Source organism: Watersipora subatra, chromosome 2 (assembly GCF_963576615.1).
Source record: "Watersipora subatra chromosome 2, tzWatSuba1.1, whole genome shotgun sequence".
NCBI classification, from domain to species: Eukaryota; Metazoa; Bryozoa; class Gymnolaemata; order Cheilostomatida; family Watersiporidae; genus Watersipora; species Watersipora subatra.
The window spans coordinates 9,760,526-9,772,741 of NC_088709.1; the positions used below are offsets into that span (position 1 = coordinate 9,760,526).

The window sequence follows — 12,216 nt, forward strand, 5'->3', positions numbered from 1 at the left end:
AAAACTGACAAATATTGTATCTTTATATCTTAGTAAGTCATGAGTCATGCATAGTGGCTGATAGAGTTCTCAGAAATGACAAATTCCAGTAAAATTAAGCTTCAGTCTTAATGTCATTTTTCAGAGATTTGACAAAATTGTTAAACTAGAGATATGAGCACAAGCTATACACAATTTATGCTCACTTCATCAACAAACTCTTTGTTTCCATTCTTATTCAGAGACTCTATTGTCCTACACAGGTATAAAAATGAATAATCCCTGCGAGCCAAATAGATTGAGATTTATGCATGGTACTAAAGATGGACTTCTATAACATTTTAGTAAATTTTGTCAGAAATATTGGCATTGTTTATCATTTGAAATAGTTTTTAATGCTTGAGGTGATCTTACCGCCGGGATATTTGAAAATTGAAATAAACAAAATTTCATCTCAGTCGGTTTTATCCACTCTAATCTTGAAACATCCTGGCAGCCAGACCGACTCAAACATCAAAAACAATTTCAAATGATAAAAAATAAAAATTTCTGATTAAATTTACTAAAATTTCATAGAAGTCCATCTTTAATAAGATAACACAGTCTCCCGGAGATAATAGCTTGTAATGCAGAAAGAATCAAAGCATCAGAGTTGATAATTTAGAATGAAGGCAAAAACAGTAGAGACATTTCTCCAAACCGAAGTACTGGAATACCTAGTAATTTATAAGCTCTTATCAAGATGTTGACAAAGTAATGTTAGCATTAATAATATTTGCTGCGGTTGGCTTAATCCATTAAACCTAGAATAAAGGAAATGATATGCCGGCTTGATATGAAACCAGTCTCTGAGTCATCAAGGTTTATTAATTACTTTGTTAGTTTAAGTACAAGCAAATATGTATGCAGATTTCATGAAGCTATAAGCGTGGTTCCTTTTGGCTGTAGCTATAGAATGCTATTCCCAATGCACTAAAGCATAAAATTGGTAATTGCTGAAGCTATCATTACAAATTGTTGCAATGCTATGACTGTGTGTGGGCTTCTATTGGTTGGGCGACTAGCGGTTGGTTATAACTGACTGCTCTATAAGATTAAAAGAACTAGCTACCATCTCTCTGAAATTTTAAAATTATCATTACCAAATGTTTTCACCGTTATATACAGTTTACTTTATTTCTTACCTTTCTATCATCATTATCTTTTAAAGCAGCTTCCTTTTTTTCCTGTGTTGCAGATGTGAGAGTTGTCTCCACCTCATCTTTCGACTTGCCAGCTTGGCATTCAGGTACAACCGAAGATTCCTGAATGGTAATTCACATTTTTAATATCTTTTGCAGGTGCAACTTACAGAAATGGAAATGCTTAAAAATTTCAATTTGTTCAAATAATGCCATGAATTTTGTACTAATCCATCTCAACCAATAATTTTGTAGCGAATGTGTAAGCGGAAAGATTAAAAAGAAAAAGGATTTTATAATCTAATAATTACAAAGAGCTAAATTATATTTTGGAGAAAAATATAAGTTAGCTTAAGTAATCTATAATATTGACTAAAATATAAGTGTTGTACTTAGTCAGGCTGCCCAGAGCAAGAGCAAGCTCAAGTGGTGGATACACAGAGCAAGCTCAAGTGGTGGATACACAGAGCAAGCTCAAGTGGTGGATACACAGACCTAACATCAAAGGTGGCTACACAGAGCAAACATAGGAGTAGATACTATCGGCAATACTGGCAATATCGGCACTGATATGAACATTCATCTGTTTGATACTGTTTATGCTGACATCAGCATTGAGTAAAGCATGTTGGCGACTGTTCAGAATACTTGAGCACCATGGCCTTGACCTGCCAGAACTAAATGGTAATTCTTACTTCAACTGCAGATCTTTTAAATCTTTTTGGATCTTCAAGTCTAATTTTCAGATTTTATTTTAAAAACAATTTTTAATTTTACTTTTTGAAAAGTAGGTTTTTTTACCCAATTATTAACCCGAGTTTTAACTGATCATTAATAAAACTTCTCCCGTCTATATATATTTTTATCATGTTTCGTTGAAATTTTTAGTTAATTTGATTGAAAATAAATGCTGGGTTATGGAAATATTCAGAAAGTCGCAAGTAAAAAGTTGCAGGTAAAAAGTTGCAAGTAAAAAGTTGACAATCTGACTATCTGTAGATTCTTAAATCTGCAGATATGTTTGCAGTAGATTATCTTAAATTTTGCTTGTCCAACCTTGATCATGTGGGCTACATTATGCAAAACCTCCCCAATGCGGTTACACAGATGCTTCTAAAATGCAAACTCAGTTTTAATGTAAACACCTAGTGATTTATAGTAGTGCTATCACAGCAATTTAACTATCAAACATTTCTATAACCTCCAACTGTCTCAGCTAAAACTCATATCGCTATCATACCAAAAGCAAACATTTTGGTCTTTGTATGGTAAAATTTAATTCGGTTAGTGAGGGTACACCTTTTGAACTCTACAACATTATTCAAAATGTTTAAATTGGTTATTACCACATTGTTTTGTTGAAAATAGCTATAAACAGATAACTTAATTAGCTAATACATGATCAGTGCCAGAGTCAAGAGTAGCAAGTCCAGGTAATATGTTGGGACGACAGGACCTGTCATGCAGACACCTGTCAATGCATCAGTCAGGGATCAGTCAATGCAGCTACTAAGGTGTTGGCACAACGCCACGTGCCAAATATGGATGCTTCATAACTTTGGCCAGTAGAGACCTCCTAACGGGACATCATCAGTGCCACTGAATGAGACATTAGCAATTATATGAGAAGGGAAAGCTTACACTCCTTTCTAGTTTCCTTGTTATACACTAACTCGTGTAAGCTGTACATGGCTATTAACATTTGTGTAAAGAGGTCCATTAGTAGCAGCCGGGCAATTTCTCTATTTTTTGATCTTATCAAAATGCTTAGTAGATTGTAACACACCTCAACAGCCAAAATATAATATAATGCACTCCAAGCATTTAAAAAGTTTACGTTTAATCGATTGTTCAACTAAAAACAAATGAATTTTTTGTTTAAATTTCAAAGGGAGTTTGTTGAAAAGAAACAAGCAGGTAGTTTTGACAATCTCAACCCTGGCTTGTTTTGCCCCTAAATATTATCAAAGTGAATATCTTTATTCAAACACTTGACATGCCCTTGTAATATAGACAAGCCTTGCGTAGTCAGACGACTCCACACCCACATGACAGTAAAACTGATAAATATCATTGCTAAGCTAGCTATTTATGACCAGAGGAATAGCTTTTACTTAGACATCAAAGTACGGATGCTGATGAGTTGAGATGATAGCTGTGAACTCTATGGCCTTTACTTTGCCTGAACAACCTTTACCATGATATGCTGCAGGTAATAAGATGGGTAATGTCTTTATGTCCCGCAAAGACAACTATTTGCAATGATATGTGGTTTGTTCAAACAGGTAACTGCATGGTCAGCGATTCCATTTCTATTACAGACACCCGACTCTTGATGGTTCAATCAATACATAGGCCCAGTTCACAAGTAAGATAACGCACTGTAACATTCAATGCATTTTATAACTCAATATTATCAAGATTGTCTCCAGACGTTGAGGTTTCCCTGTCATGGCAAACAGACTTGGACAGCTAAGATCACGGAGTCATTGCTGGTACAATAATACTTTGAAAAACATGCACAGCTTCTGCTTGCAGTAAGCTAAACAGACATCACACTCTATCTTTGAAGGGTTGCTCCATAGATATATAAACCTATATATCTATGGATTATATCTATGGTTTATTTATCTATGGGTTGCTCACACACAACTATTGTCCAGATAACGTTATTTAAACAGCACTTGGTTTTTTCTATTCTACGTTGATCAGCATTTATAAAAAATTAGATTATTTAGATTTTTTTTCAAATTAAGTTGATTGTCCCACTATAAAGTATTTATTCACAGCATTGATTACCAAAATATCTGAATGAAATACATTCTAATTTTCGAAAATTATTTTACAAATTTCATGCCAATGAAAGCCTACATGTCAAAGTCATTTCGCCTCAGCTCTTTGAGTTTAAGTTTTCTTACTAGTAAATACTTGAACATTGTTGGTTGTATGTGTTAATCCGGGTTAAATAGTTAGACTAATATTATACTAAAATAGATTTAATTTAAAAAAGCTCTAGCGTTTTAAATTAAATCTTTGAAGCTCTTTTAATTTCAGCTTCAGCATTTGCATGACTTATACAGCCGCTATCAATAAAATCACTCAAAATATCTAGATAGAGGAAGCATACTGGTATCATTGCAAGTCAAGTACCTTTAGTTGATTTGATTTATGCATGATTCAAAGGCTCTGGCTAGTTCTTGTGGACTACCATAACTTACACTAGTAACAGTGTGTCATTGGCTGCAAAGGTCAGCGCTAGCAGCTGTACTGCAGGCTGCCCATTGCTCTGTGTGATGACTGCCCTTCACGCAATCTCTCCCCTGGGAGTCACACACCCTGTAGATATGCGGGTGCTCAGGCCAAATGGCAATGAGCTTTGGCTAATTAGGTATATTAAGGGGATAATAGAGGTGCATCGATTTAGACCTACCTCGGCTTCAGGATCATCAGCGAGTTTTCTAATATTAGCTATAACGGTGCGGGCCAGTTGAGTGAACCATCCATCCATGGCCATGTTTCTCTCGTTGGTTTTTAGTCAATTTATTCCTTATAGTGCTTAGGTCTCTATGAGCAGTTTGATTATCAGGTAAAGTGGAGTACCCGATAGCCTCTGTTCCAATGTTATGTGATTCTTCTCGAGGTATTCTTAGCTACTGAAATATAAAAAGCTAATGAAAGACTATTCAGTCTAAAAGCTCAATCACCCTGATCTGGAATGATGCCTACGCTCCAGCAACTCAATTCAAACCAAGTTCTAGTATCATGATTTGGTGACCTTGAAGGTTTTTACTTGTGTCAGACGTTGTCATGACTAGCATAAGTGGTGGTATTACTGTATAATCTCTGAACACATCACAGTCAATGCTTCTAGCGCCACTAAGAGATATCAGCTAAATTCTGCTATCTCCAAATACACGTACATGTATATATATAGATCTCAGTTCTGTATTGCATACTAACAAATAATCACCCGGTTAGTTTAACAATAGTAAGTATGTGTAAGTTCTTTTGTAAAGATGTAAGTTCTCTACTAATTTGGATTAAAAAAATATGCCACACTTCTATACCAAACATAAAATGCTGTATGACAAACAGAAGTTCTAGACTCGTACACCAAAGCCTATAATTTGTTACTATTATGTAAAAGCAAACGTCAACATATAACGTAGAATTCAGGCTGTAGTTTTCATCACCGTAGACAAAGCTATCAACGCTACATTTCAGTTTAAAGATGGCTCAGAGCGATTGGTAAAGCAAAGCTTTACATAAATAAACTTACCAATCTGCATACCATTAGCATGAAACTCTATGACACCCACGAGCTAGCGTCCTATTTCTAAATAGCTGAACATTACGCCTACGCCCTTACCGAGCCTGAGATTTCATGGCTTTTATTCCGGCTCGCCCATTCAGTATTAGCAAGAAAAAGTACTTTGGAGCATTATGTAATTGCCCACAAACAGTCTGCTTAAATTCAATAGACCCTCATACATCAAACTCCAAGAATGTCTTTATATTTTAAGATCGAAGAGAAGATATCAAGATATCATATCACGGTCATGTGTCTCATCAGCGAGGGATGGACTTAGCGAATGATGCTTCATGAAAAGCGGTTGTGAAAGGCTGGTGCTTTATGAATGGCCTTGACCGTGGCAACTTCCCGTACAAAAACTAGAACTCCGTGGTATCTTTATTATTAACTTCTCCTTAGGGCCCGTAGAACAAGCTTAGCATTACTCCCTTTACTGGACTAAAGGCTACGAATATTAAACAGTTTTAGGGAAAAGTAATATATTCTTAACATGACTTGGAAGCAAACTGGTTTTGAGCAATTTTTGCTGGCTGTCATCTTGAACATGTTAGAAGGTCACATTATTTATGCACTCTCGCTGTTGGGAAACACCAAGGAGCTAATAATAAACTACTTTACAAAAAATTCTGCAGAGAGTAAAAAATGAATAGCATATAGAAGGTATTCTCAATCATTCATGATGTCTATTAGATCTGTTGATTGAACTTGCATGCATTTTTTGAAGTTTTAGTGTCAGCTTTATCCGAAAATTGTTCCTATCAACCCAACTGATGGTTAAAGCTAGCTAACTATGGAAAGTATAGTTAACGCGTGTAAAGTATAGTTACCATGTGTAAAGTATAGTTACCATGTGTAAAGTATAGTTACCATGTGTAAAGTATAGTCACCATGTGTAAAGTATAGTGACCATGTGTAAAGTATAGTTACCATGTGTAAAGTATAGTTACCATGTGTAAGGTATAGTTACCATGTGTAAAGTATAGTTACCATGTGTAAGGTGTAGTTACCATGTGTAAAGTATAGTTACCATGTGTAAAGTATAGTTACCATGTGTAAAGTATAGTTACCATGTGTAAAGTATAGTTACCATGTGTAAAGTATAGTTACCACGTGTAAAGTATAGTTACCACGTGTAAAGTATAGTTACCATGTGTAAAGTATAGTTACCATGTGTAAAGTATAGTTATCAAGTGTAAAGTATAGTTACCACGTGTAAAGTATAGTTACCACGTGTAAAGTATAGTTATCATGTGTAAAGTATAGTTACCATGTGTAAAGTATAGTTACCATGTGTAAAGTATAGTTACCATGTGTAAAGTATAGTTACCATGTGTAAAGTATAGTTACCAAGTGTAAAGTATAGTTACCACGTGTAAAGTATAGTTACCACGTGTAAAGTATAGTTATCATGTGTAAAGTATAGTTACCATGTGTAAAGTAGAGCTACTATGTGTAAAGTATAGTTACTATGTGTAAAGTATAGTTACCATGTGTAAAGTATAGTTACCATGTGTAAAGTATAGTCACCATGTGTAAAGTATAGTGACCATGTGTAAAGTATAGTTACCATGTGTAAAGTATAGTTACCATGTGTAAGGTATAGTTACCATGTGTAAAGTATAGTTACCATGTGTAAGGTGTAGTTACCATGTGTAAAGTATAGTTACCATGTGTAAAGTATAGTTACCATGTGTAAAGTATAGTTACCATGTGTAAAGTATAGTTACCATGTGTAAAGTATAGTTACCACGTGTAAAGTATAGTTACCACGTGTAAAGTATAGTTACCATGTGTAAAGTATAGTTACCATGTGTAAAGTATAGTTATCAAGTGTAAAGTATAGTTACCACGTGTAAAGTATAGTTACCACGTGTAAAGTATAGTTACCATGTGTAAAGTAGAGCTACTATGTGTAAAGTATAGTTACTATGTGTAAAGTATAGTTACCATGTGTACAGTATAGTTACTATGTGCAAAGTATAGTTACCATGTGTAAAGTATAATTACCATATGTAAAGTATAGTTACCATGTGTAAAGTATAGTTACTGCATGTGAAGCTAGCTAACATGTGTAAAGCTAGAGAACCTGGGTAAAGTATAGCTAACAATAAGTTAATAATATAGCCAGAACATAGCCACCGGGTTATAGCTAATGTGAAAGGATAAGCGCATCCGTTTTCTTAAGCTGCTATTCCGATGAGAACATCAACCCATACCCATAATATTATATTAAAGGCTGCGATGGTGAGTAGTACAAAACACAGCCTGCAGCTGCTGACATACCTTTCCATATCACGATGCTGAGTCGAGTCTTAGTTGACCAAATTCACTATTAGCAACAGTTAAAACTGAAAACAGGAAAGAGTCTGAATAATTTGTTGGAACTCAAACCAAGCCCAACGACTCAGTCGGGATGGTAAAATGGCTGGTTAGTAACCTCTCGTTATCTAAACCATGTGTGAAATAGGAGGAAGCACTTGCATCACTCATTTGGCAAAATATCAATGAAACACAAACCTGTCAAAATCAGTGACATTTCACACAATTGACGTAATTCCCAGTGTCTCCACAAATCCGGGGACAGTAATATGACGTTTGACTGACTGCTTTTTACTCACTCTCAGCCAGTCCTCTAATATAGTTCCACTAACCGTTTCAGCAGAGCAACTCCATGCTAGAGACTGACCTACACTCTTGTTTTACTATTCTCTAGTGTATTCCACTTCCAGTATTTCACAAATCAATGAACTGCAATGCATCCCGCTCATGCATATAAGGAACGCAGAGTTTCTTGCACTCAGATATTTAGCTAGTAGGTTATGTATTTACTTAAACTCATAAAATATACAATGCCGCTCACCGTTTTTCTGTTTATAAACACTGAGTCATATCAAATGGCTCACCTGCGATAGCTAGCAATACATTCCTAGAGCTGTCTTCGTTTGGCAGAATAATGGACACGTGTTCACGCATGAGAGCTTCAACCGCGTTTTCAATGATTGAGTGTCAAGGAATTACATGTAGATGACGATATACAGGGGTGACTTTACCGACAAATGTTCTAAACCACAATGAGCACTCACTGACGCAGGCATTACCCTGTGCGCTGATGCAGGCATTACTTGTGTACTGATGCATGCATTACTCTGTGCATTGATGCATGCATTACTCTGTGCACTGATACAAACATTACTTTGTGCACTGATACAGACATTACTCTGTGTACTGATGCAGACATTACTCTGTGCACTGATACAGACATTACTCTGTGCACTGATATAGACATTACTCTGTGCACTGATACAGACATTACTTTGTGCACTGATACAGACATTACTTTGTGCACTGATACAGACATTACTCTGTGCACTGATACAGACATACTCTGTGCACTGATACAGGCATTACTCTGTGTACTGATACAGACATTACTCTGTGCACTGATATAGACATTACTCTGTGCACTGATACAGACATTACTTTGTGCACTGATACAGACATTACTCTGTGCATTGATACAGACATTACTCTGTGCACTGATATAGACATTACTCTGTGCACTGATACAGACATTACTTTGTGCACTGATACAGACATTACTCTGTGCACTGATACAGACATTACTCTGTGCACTGATACAGGCATTACTCTGTTCACTGAGACAGACATTACTCTGTGCACTGATATAGACATTACTCTGTACACTGATACAGACATTACTCTGTGCACTGATGCAGACATTACTCTGTGCACTGATGCATGCATTACTCTGTGCACTGATGCATGCATTACTCTGTGCACTGATACAGACATCACCCTGTGCACTGATACGTTCTGTACATTATTACTCTGTGCATTGATACATGCATTACTCTGTGCACTGATACGTTCTGTATATTACTCTGTGCGCTGATGCGAACAGATATGCATTTGAACTTTGCTTGTCAAGTTCAGCATGTTAATGTTGAAGTGTTTTTTGCATTGCTCGTTTCTGATTGGCTAACTCCGTCCGCCATGATTGTACTTTTTAGATTTTTAAAAAATTGCTAGGAAAGTTAAGCCAAAAATGCAACAATTAACTTTTATGATTAAAAAAACTAGAACTTACACTTTTGAAAACAGGCTTAAGTGCAGAACTTCTTCGATAAATAAAGAATGCTTTGAGCATTAAACAAAATTTGCACATTTGTATAAAGAATATTTAAAAGAACCTCACTTGGAGTGATCAGCCACTGCTAGGCATTGACAGACTCAGGCATCAAACCTCTAGACTCTAGAGACTATGCCAATATCTGATTAAGCGGTATCTGTGAGTGGTTCTTGACGTTATATAGCTTGCATGTCGACTACTCCATTTAGATGCAGAGGTCATTGATTTTGATAATGCATTCCATTAAAGAACTAGGCAGTAAACCGTGAGAATTGACGCCTAACTCTCTGATAAAACTTTCTTATGTAAGAATTAGCTACGTAGCTTTATCATCCACATTGTAATTACGCAAGGAATTAAAATAGCAGCTGGGATAGGAATTAGATCAGCTGCCTGCTGCTTTTGAAAGCGATTCTACTATTTCTTTTCAGCAATTATTGGCAGAGATTGAGTCGATGATCTTATAAGCAGTTGTTAGTTTACACCAAGAAAATGATGACATGCGTGTTTTTAAAACTAACATGCTTTTAATCTCCAAAAATAACTTTTAAAAAATAAATTCACTAGTTTTGCTGCGATTGATCGTAAATACTTATAAAAAAGTAGAAAAAACCACAAAAAATTTCAAAATCAAAAATAGTATTATATATTTACAAACGGTGTTTTAGATATATTATTTTTAGGAACAACTGGCCTGAAACATTCTGTTAGTTCAGTAGGTAGGCCTACTGTAAGTGCCATAGTGGTCAGTGGTCTGGAACCCCAGACCTGCAAACAACAGGTTGGGATTCAATTCCCAAAAAGGGCAACTGGTGATGGTAGGAATGGCATCCAACCTTATATTGCTCTCTACAACTAGATATGTCTCCAGTCGTCGAGGTTTCTTTGCCCTTGGGCTCAGGCATACCCGGCCAAGATCATAGAGTCATTGCTTGTACAGTAATACTCTTAAAAACACACAGTGTCTGCATGCAATAAGCTAAACAGACATCATCCTCAATCTTCAAGAGATTCCTCACATATAGCTTTAAATACAATGGCTATCAATCAATTATAATCATGCGCTCAATAAGAATCTGACCCTCAGCTAATGGACAATAAGCAGGAGAGGACAACTCATCGTTTGTTTTATTTTGCGAACAAACTGTTTAGACTTAACTATTTAGTAAGAATTTAAAATAATAGTCACCAGTTTCTTAAGAAAGAAGAAAAGAAACATAATATAAAATTTTTAACATAAAATGTTGATAAGTTAAATGATACCATACACTTACGGACAGTAACTAATATACATGTAAAACAAATTACAGTCAAACATGGATAACTCAAACTTCACGGGACCGAGCAAAAGTGTTCAAGTTATCAGAGCGTTCAAGTTATCAGAGCACTGTCACAAGTCCACGTATTTATTTATTAGTAGATACATGTACATATACAAACTATAATAGAAATCAAAAGCATAAATGGCTTGTTTCAAATTAAATGCTTCTAATGTAAAGTTTAAAACTTTTTTATCAAAAAGTATAGGAGATTTTTCTATCACTTGAGATTGTTTTGTTGTTTGAAGTGATGTTATTGCCAAGACGTTTTTTAGATTAAAATTGGCAAATCTTGATCGTTGTTGAAATGCTCAGAAGAAAAGACATCTTTTTCTTTTGAGCGTTTTAACCGAGATCAATTTTGCCGACTTTTCTTGAAGTTTATGCGAAGGTCACCTCACTTTTCCGTGCTTTCGAAAGGCGATCACTAAGCGGATGTTTGGTAAAAATCAAAATTCACCAAACCTTTAGAAAAGTCATTGACAAAAATATTTTGCCAATGGTGGTAATAACGACGCCTATGATTTACGAAAAGTTGAGGTTTATACCTCTATGACTTGGAATAAAGTGATTTTCTAAAGCGATAACAACCGTCTCGGTAGCCGTTGGGCAAAAAACTGTTCGAGTTAACAGAGTTGAGGTCGAGTTATCTATAGCAATTTATCATTAAGAAACCATTCGACTTAACCATGTGTTCGAGCTATCCGTGGGCGAGTTATTCATGTTTGACTGTATTTTAAATTGCATCTACACATTTCCAAAACATTGATTACTATTTTCATTGCAAAACGATTGACTTTGATTTAACATATACACCAAGCATCTCTTACTTAAGTAAATAGAGTATAAAAAATAGAAAAAGCAATCTCTATCAAAAAGATTATGAAATAAAAGTTACTGAAACAAGATATGAAAAAGTGTAAAGCTAAAACGTAATTATGCCATGACCCAACAGACACAAGTGATAGCGAAGACAGTAATATGTAAAGGCGGTTGTCTTGGCAGATAGAATTGATATTAGCAGCCAATGACTAGCAGTTGCTTGCAGCAAACTATCAAGACTGCTAAGCTAGTTTCACTTTCAAACACTGACTTTTCAAACAATTTTTTTATGCAAACTGTCACGAGCTAAGATATGAATGAAAAGAAACCAATCTACTTGACTAAATTCTGCTCATTGTTATTAATATTACTATCTAAAAAATAGTCTCCAGTTTTTTAAAAGAGAAGAATGGAAACATAATACAAATGTTTAACATAAAATGTAAATAAGTT

General features: G+C 35.4%; 1 protein-coding gene across 1 annotated transcript in view; it reads right to left on the bottom strand.

Moving 5' to 3' along the window:
- The window catches only part of LOC137387925 (uncharacterized), a 77,994-nt gene extending 73,320 nt beyond the window's left edge, over nt 1-4,674 (bottom strand). The window contains exons 1-2 of the mRNA XM_068074441.1: nt 4,591-4,674; nt 1,164-1,283 (exon numbers count right to left, since the gene is read on the bottom strand). Coding sequence (XP_067930542.1) covers nt 1,164-1,283; nt 4,591-4,674 — 204 coding nt within the window. The remainder of the gene's footprint in view (nt 1-1,163; nt 1,284-4,590) is intronic.
- Between the last annotated feature and the right edge of the window lie 7,542 nt (nt 4,675-12,216).